This window comes from Botrytis porri, assembly GCF_014898465.1.
Source record: "Botrytis porri strain MUCL 3234 chromosome Unknown BPOR_022, whole genome shotgun sequence".
NCBI classification, from domain to species: Eukaryota; Fungi; Ascomycota; class Leotiomycetes; order Helotiales; family Sclerotiniaceae; genus Botrytis; species Botrytis porri.
Window position 1 is genome coordinate 136211 of NW_024066096.1, and position 19018 is coordinate 155228.

At 43.6% G+C, this 19018-nt stretch overlaps 5 protein-coding genes across 5 annotated transcripts; 4 read left to right on the plus strand and 1 right to left on the minus strand.

Moving 5' to 3' along the window:
* Positions 1-436: 436 nt before the first annotated feature.
* On the plus strand, positions 437-2364 carry EAF01_011514 (uncharacterized protein; the record flags this gene model as incomplete). The annotated part of the gene is made up of 2 exons (XM_038919772.1): positions 437-2135; positions 2195-2364. The coding sequence occupies 2 exons, from the start codon at positions 437-439 to the stop codon at positions 2362-2364; spliced, it is 1869 nt and encodes a 622-aa protein (XP_038764705.1).
* A 971-nt stretch (positions 2365-3335) lies between these two features.
* On the minus strand, positions 3336-8433 carry EAF01_011515 (uncharacterized protein). Its single transcript, XM_038919773.1, has 2 exons — positions 6816-8433; positions 3336-6750 (listed from the first exon to the last, which is right to left on the minus strand). Exons 1-2 carry the CDS (start codon positions 7567-7569, stop codon positions 4298-4300), a joined length of 3207 nt encoding a protein of 1068 aa, XP_038764706.1. The 5' UTR covers positions 7570-8433; the 3' UTR covers positions 3336-4297.
* A 5054-nt stretch (positions 8434-13487) lies between these two features.
* EAF01_011516 (uncharacterized protein) lies at positions 13488-13775 on the plus strand (the record flags this gene model as incomplete). The annotated part of the gene is made up of 1 exon (XM_038919774.1): positions 13488-13775. One exon carries the CDS (start codon positions 13488-13490, stop codon positions 13773-13775), a length of 288 nt encoding a protein of 95 aa, XP_038764707.1.
* A 358-nt stretch (positions 13776-14133) lies between these two features.
* On the plus strand, positions 14134-16470 carry EAF01_011517 (uncharacterized protein). The gene is made up of 2 exons (XM_038919775.1): positions 14134-15811; positions 15902-16470. Exons 1-2 carry the CDS (start codon positions 15269-15271, stop codon positions 16115-16117), a joined length of 759 nt encoding a protein of 252 aa, XP_038764708.1. The 5' UTR covers positions 14134-15268; the 3' UTR covers positions 16118-16470.
* Positions 16471-16791: 321 nt separating this feature from the next.
* On the plus strand, positions 16792-18637 carry EAF01_011518 (uncharacterized protein; the record flags this gene model as incomplete). The annotated part of the gene is made up of 8 exons (XM_038919776.1): positions 16792-16837; positions 16930-16954; positions 17009-17068; positions 17129-17156; positions 17207-17552; positions 17603-18160; positions 18213-18367; positions 18440-18637. 8 exons carry the CDS (start codon positions 16792-16794, stop codon positions 18635-18637), a joined length of 1416 nt encoding a protein of 471 aa, XP_038764709.1.
* Between the last annotated feature and the right edge of the window lie 381 nt (positions 18638-19018).

Genomic DNA, 19018 nt, shown 5'->3' on the forward strand with positions numbered 1-19018 from the left:
CAGTAGTACAATCATCAACACAAGATAATCCAAGTACATGCTGCGAGACGTAGCAGATCGTTGGGCTCGTAAAAGGTATTTCGGCTAGTATCCATCTAGTCCTCTTCATTCTTTATTATCATTTCGAGGATCTAGTCTAGCCTACTTGACAAGAGTATATCTTCACAAAAGACAACAAAAAGGTACCATACTTCACTCCCGGCCCTTGCATTCAATCTGCCAATCTCTGCTGCGTTACTCAGGGCTTTAATTCTGCTATTGGTGAAGGCGTTGCGGGGTTGGTACAAATTTGACAACCTCACGGTTTGTCGCCGCCTTCGCCGCCTTCCCCGCCCAGATATCTTAGAAGCTTCATTGAATTATTGCTAATATCGTTTGTTTTCAGTTTCTATATCAATACGACAGCGACACCATTTGCAGATTCTTAACTTTCAAGATGCACATCAAAGACATGCTCTCGGAGGCCGAAAGGTCGGGCAACCCCTCTTTCTCTTTCGAATTTTTCCCACCAAAGACTGCTCAAGGTGTACAAAATCTTTACGATCGTATGGACCGCATGCATGGGTTAGGACCTAGTTTCATTGATATTACCTGGGGTGCAGGTGGCCGTCTCGCTCAATTGACCTGTGAGATGGTAGGGGTGGCTCAATCGCAATATGGATTGGAGACTTGCATGCATTTGACTTGTACCGACATGGGAAAAGAGAAAGTAGATGAAGCGCTTAGAAATGCCTACAAAGCCGGATGCACGAACATTCTTGCCCTTAGAGGAGATCCACCGAGAGAGAAGGAAAAGTGGGAGGCAACTGAAGGAGGATTTCAATACGCGAAAGATCTTGTTCACCATATTCGTCAAACATATGGCAATCATTTTGATATTGGAGTTGCTGGATATCCCGAGGGTTGCGATGACCAGGACGATGAAGATCTGTTATTAGATCATTTGAAGGAGAAAGTTGATGCGGGTGCCACTTTTATTGTCACTCAAATGTTCTACGATGTCGACAATTTCATTGATTGGTTGGGAAAAGTCAAAGCAAGAGGTGTCAACGTTCCTGTAATCCCAGGAATCATGCCCATTAACACATACGCAAGTTTCCTTCGAAGATGTAACCATATGGGGTGCAAGATTCCACCAAAGTGGAGTGCAGCTCTCGAAGAGGTCAAGAATGATGATGCTGCTGTGCGAAACATCGGAAAAGATCTAGTTGCTGAGATGTGTCGTCGAATTCTTGACGCTGGAGTATATCATCTACATTTCTACACCATGAACTTGGCTCAGGCAACTCGTATGGTGCTCGACGAACTTCGTTTGACTCCATCAAACCAACGTCCATTGAAGCATGCCCTTCCATGGAGACAATCTCTTGGCCTAGGTCGTAGAGAGGAAGATGTTCGTCCAATTTTCTGGAAAAACCGAAACAAGTCTTACGTGGCTAGAACCCAGGATTGGGATGAATTCCCCAACGGTAGATGGGGAGACTCGAGATCTCCTGCTTTCGGTGAATTAGATGCTTATGGAATCGGGTTGAAGGGCAGCAACGAACAAAACATTAAGCTCTGGGGTCAGCCCAAGTCTATCAAAGATATTGCGGAACTATTCGTCAGCTACCTTGAGACTGGCATAGAAAGTCTTCCTTGGAGTGAAGCTCCAATCTCAAGCGAAGCAGATATCATCAAGTCTGATTTGATTGAGCTCAACCGACGTGGATTTCTTACCATCAACTCTCAGCCTGCTGTTGATGGTGTCAAATCATCTGATCCTGTTTATGGTTGGGGACCTACCAATGGCTATGTCTACCAGAAAGCTTATTTGGAACTTTTGGTTGCTCCTGATATGATGCCAGAGTTAGTGCGTCGTATTCAGCACGAACCTGATCTGACATACTATGCTGTCAAGAAGACCGGAGATTTGCAAACAAACGCACAAAGTGATGGACCAAATGCTGTCACTTGGGGAGTATTCCCTGGAAAGGAAATTGTTCAACCTACTATTGTCGAGACCATTAGTTTCTTGGCATGGAAAGACGAGGCATTCCGTCTGGGAACAGACTGGGCTCATTGCCATTCTGCACTTAGCCCAAGTCGTGGACTCATTGAATCTATTATGGACTCATGGTATCTTGTCAATATTGGTAAGTTGATTCTCAATCTCTACTTTTGAGATTGCAAATGAAGCTAACATAAAATTCAGTTCATAACGACTTTCATAAGTCACATGGGCTCTTCCCACTTTTCGATGGGCTCACTGTAAAGAATCTCAACGAACCTTTCGAAACTTCCGAGAATGGTGACGTTAATGGTGTACGATTTATCGAACCCCAAACCGTCCCACTAACAAACGGAGAGGCTAATGGCCATTAATACTTTTAACATGATTGATTATACTTACTTAAACTTTTCAACACGATTTTACGATTCAACATGCATGAGGATGGGTTCACAATGGTTTTATGGCATTTAACATTGCATTTAGCGCTGGTGTTTATGGGCAAACTTCAACAAGTTTGGCGTTCAAAAAGGGATTTCAACGATCTCTAATATGGAATGGAATGAAAGGGAATGGGTGGGGTTTATAAAAGCAACGGCCAATATTTTTTTAATGGAATGGGGCACGTACTTGGACGGACTTGTGATATCATTGCCTTCAACGGCGCTTTTATAGATGAGCGATTCGTCAGTGTTTATTGTTGCAGACAGCTTCTTTCGAGATCTTGGTATTGGAGCACATGATACATCGAACTAATTGAAGATTGTTTCTTAGCATACTATTTTGAGATTTTATCGTTATGTGAATGAAGGAATTTTGAATGCTCTGGTAGCCATCTCGCTGAAAGTATCTAGATAGCTCGACTTTTTTGGTCACTGGATAAATAATTATCTTGCAATTCCTTTCAATCTTCGACGTTTTCTCTGTCTTCGCCACATGCTGCTCAGCTGCGACCTTAGCACCCCGCATCCCATCTCACCCCATCTCATCTCACTATTCCCTCCGCACACACACATCTTCTTTCATTTCCTCTCCTTTCCTCCCCTCTCGGCCCGCTCACAAAAACCTAGACACAAATCCTCTCCATCCTTCCCAACTCATATATCATATCCTACATCTACTAACGATTATTCCCCATCTTCCCATTGTAATTCAAGATCCCCATTCCTCAAACCCCCTCTTCACAATCCCTCCTACAATTCTACTTCTAGCTACTCTACTCATTGCATATCCTATTCACTATAAAGAAGTACATATATTTTTACGGCCATCTCTTCTCACTTCCTCAATCCCTCATCTCACACACACAAAACACAACACAAATCAAGAAATCAAAACAGTATACAAGAAAGCCCTTTCATAAATTTTAAAACTTTTTTTGATTCTATCTAGTAGATAATATAATACCCCCCGAATTCCTTCTCTTCCTAACAAAAGAATTTCATCAAGAGGTACCAATCAATCGTTTTATCTTAACCCATCGCAATATACCCATGCATTCCACCCCAATTTTCCCCTCAAGCTGTGTAACGCAATGTAAAGTAAGCAAATAATAAACAAACACCTGAAAAGAGCAAGCGAGCGCAACCCCCGAAAAAGCTGAGCTGTGAACAAATAGAGAAGTCTTGTATATTAAAAGATATACAGCCCTTTCTATTAATCGCGCCCCTTTTCTGTCCCGCCAACTATCTCATCCAGCAAGCAAGAAGCTAAAGCTGCATGAAATTGTAATACCAAAGTCTAGGGTTCCGGTGTGGTGATATTGTATTTTTTTTGTCCTTGTCTGTTGCGTGAGCGAAGGCCAATCCTCTTTTCTTCCACCCAAATCGTCTCATATGCTTTTCATCGCCCCGGTCAAAGGACATCTCATCTTCTCCCCCAACAACCCATCATAACAACGTCTCTATAAACAAGGTACCAATTGAGAAAAAAGCAAGGCCATCTAATGCAGCGCTTCAAGAAGCTGGTATCCGTTTGTAACATTTTCTTTCATTTCCCCATTCCCGAAATCTGAATGAAATGTAATATTGTCCTGCTGAACAGGGACAACAAAAGCGAATGAAATAAAATCCGCAGCAACACAAAAATTGCTGGGCCTCTAATCACAACTCATCCCTTCGCCGCCAAATGCAATGCTAATATATAAAACCACGCAAACTTTTCTTGAAATCGAATGTACTCTGTAAATCTCGACGCTGTTGGATGGAGCGGAGTAAACTAAAGGAAAATGTAACAACGCCCATGCAATGCAATGAAAACCGTCTATATGTTGCCCCGCCCAAACGTATTATTCGTGTCATTTCGCTCTTAAATGTTGGTATGTACACCCTGCACCGGAGAATCGATCTTTGCGTTTACTGGCCTGAACAATTGAGCCATGTCTAGTGTCAAGTTCGCTACTCCAAAGTCCTTGTCAATGTCACTAATTGATCCAGGCTCCTCTCCTCGTTTTGCTGTGTCAGTGGAGGCCCATCGCTTGGAAAACTTCAGCAGTTGAATCACATGTGTGAATCTTTGGTCCGAAGGCATCTGCCAATCGGGTTTTTGAGAAAGCATACACTTCTGAAGCCAGTAAAAATGTGCACCATCGCGACAGAATCCGAAACGGCGTGAGTAAGAGGATCCTGGAGGATATTGAACACTGATATCCTCGTCCCAAGATTTCTTCCACTTTTCAAAGGCAGTTGTAACAGTTTTTAGAAGTTGATGAGAATGTGGAGATTGGCCGTCAACGGGAGTTGCTCGCCCACTGTTGTTTGCACTTGGTGCTCCACTACCGCCTTGATCTCCGCCCCGGACAACCCAATCGTTTTGACTTAATGGTGTGTTTGCTCCACTGTTCAAGGATGCAGTGATTTGTCCAGATTCTTGTGACATCTGTTTTTGAGCAGTCCACAATTGTACATGAAGGGCATGGATTAGAACAAATTTGGAGAATAAGTTCGTGGTTCCTGGCTGCATTTCATATGTGTGATGCATCAGGGTTCTAAGCACGGTGTGCATTTCCGGTTGCTTGCGTCGACGGTTACCTTCAGGGTTCTTCTGGGCCGAGACCGCGGCGCCATTGAGCCCAAGAGCATCGGCGCACTCTGCAGAAGTACGAGCTTCCCATGCAGCGTCATCGGCGGGAAGAGGAAGGCGAATCTCCAGCGCATCGAATGAAGGAGCAATATTGAAGAATATAACCAAGGCGGAATCCAGCAGGAAGATCATATACAGTAGCCTCGATCTCTTTTCCTGCTCAACCCACGCGTTCCAATCAAAGTTTGCAGCAACAAAAGCATCAACGTTTACATGACCTTGGTGCAAAACGCTGAAAGGGTTCGTGGTCATTGGTTGGGTAAGACCCGCCCTTCTGGCCAAAGAAACAACCATGGGGAAGTCACGTCGGGCTTTCTCGCGCTGTAGTGGTGTACCATGCCATGTAAAAAGCACTTGCATCAAGAAAATTGCTGCGATTTGTTCAATTTCAGATTTGGATGATCCAATTGGTTCATTGGAATATTCAGCATTTGGCGCGCGAGAAATCACCGAGTAGACTTGAGAATTGGACTCTATAACCATCTTTACAATCTCCATCATCTCGCGGACTTGGGCTGGACTCATACGATCAGAGTAAACTGCACCAATGCAGATCATACCTAGTAGAAGACCTTCATAAGAATCGGTGATACGAAATGTTGACATGTGGATGATAGGAAAATGGCCCTGGAAATTGCTGAACTGTTCAAGAAAGTGTTTAATATTATCGGCTGAAAGGAATTTTCTAATTTCTTGGCTGCGAGCATTGAATTGTGGATTTGTGGTAAGGCAAAAATTTAGCAATTGACTTGAAATTTGCTGGAGCGGATCATTTGGAGCTGGAATGTTCCAATTGGAGAAATCAGAACCGGGAATCTCAGAAGCACCAGGATAGACACCAGTGAGGAAACCATGGTTAGAAGGTTCTTGTTTTATTTGTAATTGTGAGTTCGCGAGGTTCGAGTTGTATGGTTCTTGTTTTATCTGCATTTGTTGATTTGCGAGGTTCGAGTTGTTGTAAGGAGTCATGAAGTTGTTTTGACCGTTCGATTGCATGTGAGGCCATTCGAGTATCGAATGTTGGCCGGCGTTCGCTCCTGCATAGACAGGCATCGGAGGTCGTCCGTTAGAAACAGTTGACATTCCCTCCATCGACTGCGCGTGCAAGTTAGCAGTGTTGCCTTGAGAAGCAAAATCGTAGCTCTGACTGTAAGAATGACCATTCTGTCCATTTGGCATACTGAATGCCATGGCAGGGTTCATAGCGGAAGACATAGTACTCGGCATCCCTCCTCCGTAACCTTGATCAAAACTCGATCGACTTGAACCGCCTGCAGCAGGTCCACCAATTCTTCGGTCTCTATTATCGGGATTGCCTAGTCGCTGAAGGTCGTTCGAAGCTTTCGAAGCTTGATCATCTGTTAGGTTAGAGCTAGCATCGGCAATACTTCCGTCGGGAACAACACCAAATGGGTGCATTGAGCCATCATTTGGCATACCGTTATTTGGCATGCCATTCATGCCATTCATACCCATAATATCAGATTCGGGGCCCATTGTCTGATGTGCCTTTGGTCCCGGGTGTGACTTCTTTAGATGTGCTTGTGCATGAGACAAGTGACTTGCTCCTGTAGGGTTTCCACGGCGGATTGAACATTTTTGGAAATGTCGTTTCAAAATATCACTGCGAGAAAAGGTATCACGACAAAGTACGCACATGTACGGACGATCTCCAGTATCTAGGGGATGTTAAAGGCTTATACAATAATTGACGGACATGATATTGGGATGGGGGGGTACTCACGTCTCAATAAATGACGCTTGAGATGCTTGGCGTGAAGGTACGTCTTGGTACAATGAGGACAAGGGAATTTTCCATCAGCATCCTTTGCGGGGATCATGGCATTTTTTGTGGATCCAGGACCAGTAGCAGTGACCTGCGGGCGACCCGGAGCACTAGGTAATATCCCTCTTCGACCCTGCGAACCCACTACATGGGTAGGAGGTTCCTCTGCAAGCACTTGCTGTAGCATATTGGGCTGAGAGTAAGCCGAATGCATCGACAGATGTTGTGGGACATTGCTTGCCGGCATTGGTCTCAGAGGGGGGCCTCTACTACTTGCAGGAGCTGGAGCAATTGGCTGATTGTGTGATAAAGCGCCAGACGATTGGGGCATCATCGAGGGTGAAGGGCGGTATTGATGCTGCGGGGGTTGCTGTGGATAAGAATTTCCATACATCATTTGTGCAGGCCTTGATTGTGCCCCAACCTGTTGATATCCTAAGCTAGCAGATCCTGGAGTGTTTGGAGTGCCTGGAGTGCGGGGAGTATGAGGCGCGCTCCATGATTGCTGTTGCTGCTGCTGTTGTTGTTGCTGCTGCTGCTGCTGCTGTTGTTGTTGTTGCATGGCAGCGTGTTGCTGCGGTTGAAGAGGCGGCAACGTGTGAGGAGGCAAGTTCGAATTATGTTGAAGCTGGTGCGGTGAGATACCAGGAAGCGGCGAATATGGCGAGTTTCCGTTGCTCATCGCGTTTGAATGATATTGGGCGTTGTCCATTACGAGTATGGACTTTTTCGTTCAAACTTTCTTGACTGAACGATCGATTACTCAATCATAAAAACCTTTCGCTGTACCGTGTATGTGACTGACTCTTGATATCTAGTTCTTGTGATTGAACTGTGATAAACTGCGACCCAATTGGTTTGGTCGCGTCGAAATATGTACAAGTGAAGTTTTCGAGTTTTCTTTTTTTTCCGTCAACAGATGTACGTATTGCAGTGCAGGTCTTGTCAATGGGATTAAACCGTAGAAAGTTTGAATGGTCCCTGCGTCAAGAATGATGCGCGCTGTAACCAATATGATATCAAGGCCGTTATGGAGAATAGATAACACTTGGGGGTAGCTTGAACGAAGCGCGACGAAGTCTTGCTTTGAGGCTCAAGATGTTTGCTCTGAATTGTTCGTGTTCGAAGCAATAAGTGGATCCAAAGAAGACTTTATCCGTCCAAAGATGGGCGCAAATAAACGCGGTGGTGGGGAACTTTTTTTTTTTTTCCAAGTATGAGGATGCGGTCGATCAACAGGGTCCCTTCAACGCTTTTTAGGAACCAGAAAAAAAATTAAGAATCCGCCAAAGAAGTTTGAAAGCTGTCGCTCTGTAGCACGGCGTCTATTAAACTGGAGATTGAGGGGGTGGGATGCGGGAAGGAAGGTATGCTTGCTGCCTTTTTACCTTTCCTCGATCAATCTTCAGACCGGATGGGAAAAGTTATAAGAGTGGACACTGAGTAGGTTTGGTGGGTTGAAAGATGGATGGTAAGAAAGGTAGTAAGATGGAGAAGAAAAACGACGGACGACGGATTGAGTGGAGAGGGCGTCACAAGAAATTTTCACTCTCTCGGTCTCTTCTTGAAGAAAAAAAAAGTAAAAGGGAAAAATCGAATAGTACTAGGTAGTGTTCGGTATTTAGTGCGGTGAATGAGTAAGGATTTTCTTCCCTGAATCAATAAGATAATGCCGCTTTATGGTAGATATGTTCCTCTTTCGGTGATAGAATGAATGAAAGAAAGTGGTTTCCAAACCAATATTCCTTCGCATTCATGGATTGAAATAGAATAGTTTGGTTTTATAACGGTGAGGATGGGATGATGGGATGATGGTTGAGAGCAGAAAAATGCATTAGCTTAACAAAGCATTGACATGGCAAGCACGATGAGTAGACAGGACAAGGTAGAGACAGGAAGAAGTACGGGTTAGAGTTTAGATGTCTGCTTCCGAAACTTTGGTCTGTGTTCATTCACTTGGTCGTCGAGTATCAATACTTTCGAGAGTTTAAAGATTTAGATTCACTATATCTTGCTTTGGTAGATGTTTGTTCAAATTTCAGACTCGTGGTGTCTAGGTACCCTCTTGTCAATCTGTCACTACAGTATGTTTCTTCGTAGAACTGAGGCATCTGGTACGTTGTATGTACCTCTAAGTATCTAGACGCTGCTGCTCGATTATCTTGAGAGTTTCCATACCATAAGCTTCTCTGTATGCAGAGAGTGAGTGTTTTATTACTTGATACAGAGTAGAACGTAAATAGTTGCCGCTGACTATTGTCCATTCTCTCTAGCTCAAGATACTTTTTCCATGTCCATACGTAGCAAGTACCTGTCTGTGTATGTATGTATGTATGTACTGCGGTCTACAAACGGTTCCTTCTAAAAGTTACTTTCCCAAAATCGGCATCCGAATCTCATTGACAGAGAAGGAATCAATCTTGAGTCGCTATGTTTTCGGTCCCGGACTAAATGCTGCAACTGTACAAAACTTTCTACCGTATATGTACCATGACTTGGTTGAGCAATGAGTAATGAGTAGACAGTTAGACGCTTACCAAACTCTCTTGTAAAGGGGGTTAATGTCATGTTAGAAAAGTCACAGATTTCTAACCATACCTAGCTAGGCGTTTAGCAGTTACCAGACAATAAAATATACCCTGGTCCTCGAATTCCGAAAGAACAAGAGGAATTCTTCTACTGTGCATTCAAAGTTTTGCCGAATTTCCTGCGTAGGCGATGGAATAGATGAAAATGGCATTGTCTCCCGATTCCTAATTCATCTCGAATCAACAAACTTACGAGGCTTACATCTACCGGCCGGCATGTGAGCAAGGTTGGGGTCGACTCACAGCTCGCCATTTCTTCCTAATGCTTTTTGTTTAATCATCTTTTCTATGGGTGGCAGCTATACTTTCCGCTTGTATATGAGCTACGTAGGTAATAAACAGTATTGATTCGACAGCATGGCTGCGAGAAGTAGTTCGATGGTGCTTCGAAAGAGCTTCCACTAATAAAGATTGAGCCTTCCCAAACCTCTTTTTCCACATCCCTCGACGCATCCAACCATCCATTTGTGAATCCCGAAGTTTCTTCGCACCGTCAAACTCGCAATGCTACCTAACACTCTTCAATAACATGCCACCAACGCACCATCTGATAACACAAGAAACGGTTTGCTCCGTGATATCATCTACCTCAAACAGCTTAATACCCAGCAAGCCAAATGCAGCACCATGTACTGTGTACAACACATTCAAAACATTGTCCTACTAAGTCCTACTTGGTCAATCAACTCACACGCTACCGCCAGCTCAGGCCCTGATGCATTTCATCACTTTCAGAACAGCCACGCTGCCTTCGCACACTCGTCCACGAATGCTATGCGGCCAAGTATGATCGTGAGGCAATGAAACTCAACCAAAGCCGCACGTCCGGCTGGTGACAGGTCTTTTCCCGGATAGAGACACCCTACAAGTTACGAAGTACTCCTTTAATGCTCAAATTTCTTTTTTGGGCAAAGTCTATATTCAGAAGATCTCTCCAATAGGAGCACAGATTCCGAACTCCCGAGTTGCCATGGCCACTGAAAACAAGAAGTTGGCCATGGGTTCCTCACAGTCACGACGAATTGGAAAATGGAAGTTGACGATCCTTTCTTTTCCACCTCCAACGCTGATCAAGTTGTGTTGGTGAGAAGATTTTGTTATTTTATTGTATGGGTTTTCAAGCAGCCGTCAGAGTGTTTTCTGCATGCCGCTTTTTTATTAAAGTCCCGGCACACTTGCCGAATTATGTGACATGGATTCCAAGAATGTTGTACTGCGTGCTGCGTCATCTAGAAGAAACACACAAACGGTGTGGCGGTACGGAGTAATATGTGCTAGGTACCTGCTACCAACCAGGTCGATACTGTGGATGTAATCTTTTGATTTTCATTCATTTGTGAAAAGGTTCGGGATTTCTTATCGATTCGGCTTATCACTGGTCAATCTTCCTGTTAAACTTCTCTTGGTGTCATAAGTTCATAACATCCAAACTTTCAAGATCAATGTTGTTGTTGTTGTTGACTACCTAGTCACCTAATGTTCCGAAATTGGGATCTATATGATTACTTACCACTATCGTCTTCGTCGTCGTCATCAGGAAGTATTCGGATTGCTCTGAGCCATTGATAAAAATAACAACTATCCCGCGACCAAGCACAACAGCGGCTATATGCTCGGTTGAGAGAAATGTTATCCTTTTCTGTGTGGCGCTACCACTGCATTATCGACATGCTCAAATCATCCAAGGCGGCCATGTTTACCACTCTGTACGGGAACTTAAGAATCAGGATAGGCTCTTAACTGCTTACAGGCTTGGATGAAAGTTAAACCTAGCTTCTACTTCGTTTCTTTGCTTCATTTGGGTCGTCTATCCGTCCTAAACCATGCAGCACTCGTCCCGTTCACGAATCACCATTGGTATTCGGCGTTTATAGCATGATGATGGAACAATCCCCAATTTTCAGATAGTTGGGTGTTCTCTACATATCTCAGTGCTACTGCAGTCTGCAGCTCTCAAGGTTTCTACACTATGAACGCATAATATTTTATTCAGAAAGATCAAACGTCAAACTGATACCCTCTAAGAAAGCCAAGTCATTGACCAACTTCGTATCGATAAACTTCAAACCTTGCACCAATGAAAGCCGCCATGCTAACACCTAAAGGCTTCTAGTGCATTCTCGATCTTATCTTATGGAAACTATGTAAATCTCTAACACGACTCATGACTCGTGACTGGTGCAATATATCGCAATATTGGAAGTATACCGCCCAAATTCTTAATGCAATACCTACCGCACTTTGACTTTTCTTTACCGAGGTTCAGGCGATAAGCTGCTCTTCTATCGAGAGCGGAGAGCAAGTCTCGATCTCCAAAAACAGTTTTTCTTCCGTACGCGTGCGTGGCTGCCAGCGATCAAATATAGCTGGCTGGCTGCCCTACCTTCGATATCGTGAGGGTTGGGAATTTTAACCCCTTGCTATCCGACAACAATTTCCCCAAGTGCTCTTTTCGACATACCACACGATGGTAATGGCGCCGAAGGGATTTTACACCGCTCGCCTCCACATGCTGACTGGAAGATATTCTATGAATCAAGTCCTCGATGTACAATGTCAGGTGATTGTAAAGGATTACATGAAGTACCTACGTTTTGTAGACACATCATCCGGCCTATTGAAAGCTTGCTAGATGGAAGATTCGAAAGGGTTGATGCACTGGAAGACCCGCGTACGAAGCATCCATCATGCGGTGTAACAGGAGTATTTTCCCTGTACACAAAATCAGCAGCATTCACAGCGTTTTAAATCGTCTTTGTTCATGATTCGTTAATCTAACGATTCTGATCTGAGAGAAAGTCAGGGTCGAATCTAACAAATTGCATTATGAGCTTCGTGTCAAAAGGATCGAACCAAAAAGTCTCACCAATACATAATTGGATTGCTAGATTGCCAGACAACTCATTATTTAACGGAAGAGGCTGGCAGGTTACATTCCAAAACGAGATCTGCAAGGATTTATGCTTGATCCTCTCCCAAGTCAACCTGTCAAGCAGGGGGAAAAGAGGTCAGACCCATTTCTTTGCGCTTCCATGCCCATTTTTTTATTCTTCAGGGCGCGCCGTTTCCGCTACTGTTGACAGTGTTGATTTCTCTTCTTCGATGTCTTGCTGTTATAACAATAATGCCACGTTCCTAACTTCTTACGAGTCATGCATGGAAAAGCCCGTGTTTCAGTGCATCAAAAGTGGGATGCTATTGTATCGTCCGAATAAGCATTGTTGAGGCGGTACTGTGCGACAGAAGTTGTGTATATCAATACTCGATATTCCACTGCCTCGCCTCGCGACCTGGTACCACAGACTTATTGCCAAAACTGTCCGTAATATATACTCGAGGTAATGTTTGTTCTCTGAGCAGGATGATACGATCTGAATATAGCACATTTTAAAATTAGTGTGCTCTCGATCAGACTCTTCAACTTCAAGTGAAGTAATTTCAAGGATCATTTGATTCTTTCACATGTTCTATTGCCTCGCTCCTCTTAATTTCTTTTACTCTGTACTATAGGTCTACCATGACCGCTATGATCACAAATTCTGGACTTCGGGTCTAGATTGAACAATAATTCATTTCCACCGATAGCTTGAGTAGGTGTATTCTCTTACACTTATTTCTGCTGTCTTCGTATGTAAGATGAGGCGGATTGAAAAAGTTTCAAACATTAATTGACATCCAAGAAGATCTTCGCTTCACCTTGTCTCGCCTGGATTTCATGATAAAATCTCGTAATTCGGGTCACATGATTCACCCTGCCTCCAGAATTCTGGATTGATGATCGTTCTATATATAAATTTTACCGAGATAAGAAGAAGTGGTGCCCCTTACAAGGCTGTGTAATTTCCTATTGCCACAAATAAAAGAAGCTTAGTATTTGAACCATCGATTCTCTGCTTTCTTTTGCAAATACACTCACTGACAAACAAACAAACCACCTTCGTTTTATTTCACACAATTCTACAAGCTCAAGCTTTTTGATCTCGAAAACCTTTGAAAATAATATCAACCACCTTTCTCATCACCAATTCACTCCTCGTTCAAAATGCAGCCTTCCATCTTCCTCGTTGCTTTCGCATCTATTGCAGCAGCCGCTACTGCATCTTCTGATTCCTCATCTGCAACCAGCGCTGTCGCCCCACTCGCCAGCGGCACCTTCACCAACGGAACCGCATCCAACGGTACTCTTAGCGGCTCCGCGACTCGTTCTCCTTCGGCTTCATCTACTGGAGATGCGGCTGGTTCAGCAACTAGCAAGGCTGCTGGTTCCGCCAACTTTGTCTCAGGAGGTGCATTCGCCGCAGCCGCTGCAGGAATGGTCTACCTCTTGTAGTTTTCGATCGATCTTTGGCTTTCAAATTGTTGTGATACCCGGGTCATTGCATGCGAGAATGTCACCCTCTTGATTACTATTTGGCATGCATGGCGTTGCTTAGGGTACTCTTCCAGATAAGATTGAGTGTGCATTGGAGGAGCTTCGGAACGGTGGAGAGCATAAGGCTTAGACGGAGACGTACATTCAGATGTGGAGATAATATAACTATCCTGGCATTCTTTACATGCTAGCTTCAATTCTATCATACCCTCTTTAGACTACCAGTTGCCAATGAATGTGATAACTTTTAAATATTAGACGTCATTGACTATCCTCTATCTACGAATGAAAAAGCAGTACTCATAAGCTTTCTGAGAGAATCGTATATTGAAGATGTTTGAATTTCAGAATTTCACAATGATATCAATTTGCGTTCAGACACGAATGGGCCCAGAAGATATAACAGCTTCATAGCCCATCAATGTTCTGGTTCAACTTCCGATTTTAAATACCGATTGTTCAATTCGATAATGAATATTGAATAGAGCATATATTTTCGATGACCCGTCCGTTCTGTCCTTCTGGGACTAGCTTCAACAAATTGATTCTCCATGGATTATCACCAACCACGATCTAACCTTTAAACATCGGAACAATAGACCATCAAAAGCAATGCTACTATGATAAATGACAGAGTACAAGGCGTCTTACAGAAACGATCATCCCCAGCTCGCTGGAAACCAATACCAAGCACTAGACACGACTGTAGAACATAGCACCAAAACAGCTAAACATGCAAACGAATCTAGATCCAGCTCCTGTGACTTCAATTTCATGCATGCAATAGGATATGGATGTCCTGGGCGGATCTATGCCTTTGTTTGTGCGAGTCGTAGCAGAAATATCGCCATCGTACCACCGCACTAGCAGGGCTTCAGGCTGATAGGTATTCCAAGCAGCTTCATGCTTGAGAAAGAAATGACTATCCCGGAGAAACATGTGTCGCGTCTAACATGCAACTATACATTCGGCATCGGCATAGTGCATTTGTGCCGCTTTGATCAGCATTGGTGGTGTCGCACATGTCATATTAATCCAATCATAGATTATTAGAAGCCATGATATGCATTGTTAGACAAATGGAGAATAAAGGGAGAGCCGATGGGGCCTAGAATAGCTTCAGCTTATTTCTCGGTTCGGTATGATATGTTGGAGACTTTAGGTTGGGCATTTCATTTGGAGCATCGGGCGCAAATCCGATATGCAACAAAACTTCTTGTGTGAGACCCGAAAGACCGTTAGAAGGATGATTGTGTGACAGGTGGTTACTCAAGTCATGTGGTTGCAATAAATTCTGGATATACATTGACTTGCGCATTAGGCCTTAATTTTTACCCCACCTGAAATTTATACGGTAGCCGAAATAATTTATCGAGTTTTCGAGATTCTTGACTGATGAGGAAGTAATCTGGAGCCGGTGATTGCATCGCCATTGACAACCTCAACATAAGATGTCGACCTCTACAGTTATTCGACCTGCAGTTCGCAGTCTGCTACGAGTACGAAAGGCAGCAAATACCCCGCCAGCATTCCTCCTTCCCTGCCTACAAAGCTCCTCCACAACTTCATCATGCACTCAATCCACCTCCTTCTCTACCAGCAGCACATACCTATATCCCCGGGATATGAACCGTCTGCGCGGAGTATCTACACAAAGACGAACGGGGCCCCGTCAACCTCTCTCAGTATCCAATGCGAAACTACCCCAGCCAGTCCTAGATGAATCGAAACGATTAAAAGTTAAGGTTGATGAGAATCACGGGTTATATGATTTTTTCAGACATAAGGATAAGGCACTTAGCACGCCAGCTGAGGAGGGAAGTCATGGTAGACCATGGAGCGCAGAGGAGCTGAGGGGGAAAAGCTGGGAAGATTTACACTCTCTTTGGTGGATTTGCTGTAAGGAGAGGAATCGCATTGCCACGGAAAGTTACGAGAGACAGAGGTTGGAGGCGGGTTACGGCGATGAGGATGCGGAGAAGAGGGATATGACTGTGAGTGGTTATCTCGGCTTATGTCCTATTTGGCTCATGTGCCGCGCAAATTTAAGGATTGAGGATAGAAGCTAATTTCGGGGATCACAGGTTCGGAGAACACAGAGAGCTATCAAACAAGTTTTGACTGAAAGATATTATTCGTGGCAAGAAGCGGAGGTTATTGCGAAGGATGATCCAGAAATTGACTTTTCAGGCGAAGGACCATTATACACCCCCAGAGATTTTGAGGAAGATATTGAGGAGGATGTGTTGGCTGAAGCTGAAGGAGAGGCAGAGCCAAAGCCTGCTCAGGTTACGGCTTAGATCATGGAAGATGTATGATAGAGGATCATACCCCTTGATCAAAAACAATGAGTCTTAGGGAGGGAGATGTGTCTCCAATTGGCATGAATGATTTGGTTTCCTACAGCCATCATCTGTATAAGTAGAAACGCATATGGGGCAAAACAGCTATGGCCGCATTATGCATTTATGTGAATCTGAGAAAAGGATTATCTGTGTCTAGAACAATTGGAAAGATTGATACTGTACAAATAGAATCTTTCAATACTTGGTACTGTTCAGAAAGATATCAAAGTGAAAGTTTCAATATATGTGAGTACCGTTAGAAATTCAAATTAACAGATTCCATGCACCAAATACATATATCAATTTGTCAAGACCCAAATTCAATCGCGACAATTTACCAGGAACTCCACAAATTCGCCCCTGAGCATAATTACACCAAGACAAAATCTACCAGCAGCAACAACAAAGCGGTACTCCAGTTTCCCCTTTAGCGAGGCCAATCAAGAGAATTGGTGAAGCAGAACGACGTTGTACGTCTCACCGACCATTTCCATAACTGCCCTTGCAATTTCAGCATAAACCACATTTGCGATTTTTCCTCAGCAAGAAAGCTTTCTATATTCTTCTTCTTCTACTTCTTTTCCCAAATCAACCCTACTACCTAATAAATATCAAGATTCTAATTCAAGATGGATGAAATCGCCCCCGAATATGATGTTGTCGTTTTGGGCACTGGTAAGCTTGCTTAACCCCGCATCGGCTGGAGGGGCATGGATAGGAGCATTTATGCTTTTTTTGGAGGATATATGGCTAATACTGAACTCTAGGTTTGACGGAATGTGTTCTTTCTGGGTATGTCGACTTGGGAAAAGTTGATGAGGTTCTATACTGATGTTTGGGGGATAGAGTTTTGAGTGTCAAGGGTCAAAAGGTCTTGCATATTGATCGAAATGATCACTATGGAGGGTATGTATCTCAAGCTTGCAAAATGGGTAGATAAGTCAACAAAAGCTAATCTCTTAATAGTGAAGCTGCTTCCGTCAATATCGAAGCTGTGAGTACGATTTTTGGGTCTGCGAAGCTCTGTTCTGACAATCACGATAGCTCTTCAAGAAGTACGGAAATTATAATAAGGGGGAGGAGCCATGGAAGAAGTACGGACGTGCCAATGATTGGAATATCGATTTGGTGCCAAAGCTTTTGATGTCCTCGGGTGAACTCACAAATATCCTCGTTTCAACTGATGTTACGAGATATCTTGAGTTCAGATCTGTGGCTGGAAGTTATGTACAACAAGGTACTGGTCAAAAGGCCATGGTTGCCAAGGTTCCATCTGATGCTGGTGAGGCTTTGAGATCATCTTTAATGGGCATCTTTGAGAAAAGAAGAATGAAGAGTTTCCTCGAGTGGATTGGCACATTCGATGCTGCGGATCCTGCTACTCACAAGGGTAAGATGGTTGAAACATCTCCTATTCAAGAATTTACTGACAGAATCAAGGACTCAACATGAGCACCTGCACCATGAAGGATGTTTACGACAAATTCGGACTCGAGACTGGTACTCGAGACTTCCTTGGTCATGCTATGGCTCTATACCAAACCGATGACTATATCAACGAGAAGGGCACAGCTCCAGCAACCATCGATCGCATTCGTTTGTATGGAAACTCAGTCGCCCGTTACGGAAAGTCCCCATACATTTACCCAGCATACGGTCTCGGTGAACTTCCTCAAGGTTTCGCTCGTTTGTCTGCTATTTACGGTGGTACCTATATGCTTAATGCAAGCATTGACGAGTTCAAATATGATGGAGATAAGATCTGCGGTATCAAGGCTTCTATGCACGAGAAGGATGCTCAGGGAAATGACTCCATCATGAATTTCGAGACTAAGACAAAGAAGATCATTGCAGACCCATCATACTTCCCTGACAAGGTTCGCGTTGTCGGTCAACTCTTGAAGGCGATTTGCATCTTGAACCACCCACTTTCTGGAACGGATAATGCTGATTCTGCCCAACTTATCATTCCTCAATCTCAAGTCGGACGCAAGAACGGTATGTTTCTTGAGGATTAAAAGCATTGCGGTATTGTGACTGACATTTATAGATATCTACATTGCCGTTGTTTCCAGCGCCCATAGTGTTTGTCCAAAGGGTTACTACATCGCCATTGTCTCCACCATTGCCGAGACCGATTCAAACCACCATTTGGAACTTGCGCCAGGTCTTGAGCGTCTTGGAAAGATTGAGGAGAAGTTCATGGTAAGTAATTCTTCTTGTACCACTATTCGGCGTGCCCAAAATTCCTCAGAGCTAACATAAACTACTAAATAGGGCCCACCAATTCCTCTCTATGAACCACTCGAAAGCGGCGAGAAAGACCGTATCTTCATCTCTAAATCTTACGACGCCACATCCCATTTTGAAACTACTACAGATGATGTTAAGGATATCTATCGCCGGGCTGAGGGACATGATTTGGTTGTCGAGGGTTTGAGAGAGGGTACTAATTTGGTTGGAGGGGAGCAATAAATCTTGATTGATGATACATGCATGAGCGGAGAACATTCAGAGAATTGAGGAGTAGATAGTTAAGGTTATACGTACATAGTGAGGATGAATATGGATAGGAGGTCCTTGAGCTATCGAGTGGACAGAAAGCTTATGTATAGGAATGGTATAAGGTACTTTTTTTGCCTGTGCAGTTTTTGATTTATGTTTATAGTTTTAGTAATTGTTTGATTCGTTTGTTTATGCACAGCCAATCTTCTTTATAATAGCAAGTCCTTATTTTTTTCAACTAGGAGCGAAGATGAGAAAATTTTCAATATCTTTTTTTATGTATGGACGTGTATTTTCTATGTTTTGATGTTCGTTTTAGTCTTTCCTTTTGCCTTTGCCTCTATCTTTATG

Bases quoted from the DNA above. Each gene is read 5' to 3' on its own strand.
- EAF01_011515 (XM_038919773.1), bottom strand. From the start codon at position 7,569: ATGGACAACGCCCAATATCATTCAAACGCGATGAGCAACGGAAACTCG. The intron at 6,751-6,815 runs GTGAGTACCCCC...AACATCCCCTAG, and splicing joins CAAGCGTCATTTATTGAGAC to ATACTGGAGATCGTCCGTAC.
- EAF01_011517 (XM_038919775.1), top strand. From the start codon at position 15,269: ATGTCGACCTCTACAGTTATTCGACCTGCAGTTCGCAGTCTGCTACGA. The intron at 15,812-15,901 runs GTGAGTGGTTAT...CGGGGATCACAG, and splicing joins CGGAGAAGAGGGATATGACT to GTTCGGAGAACACAGAGAGC.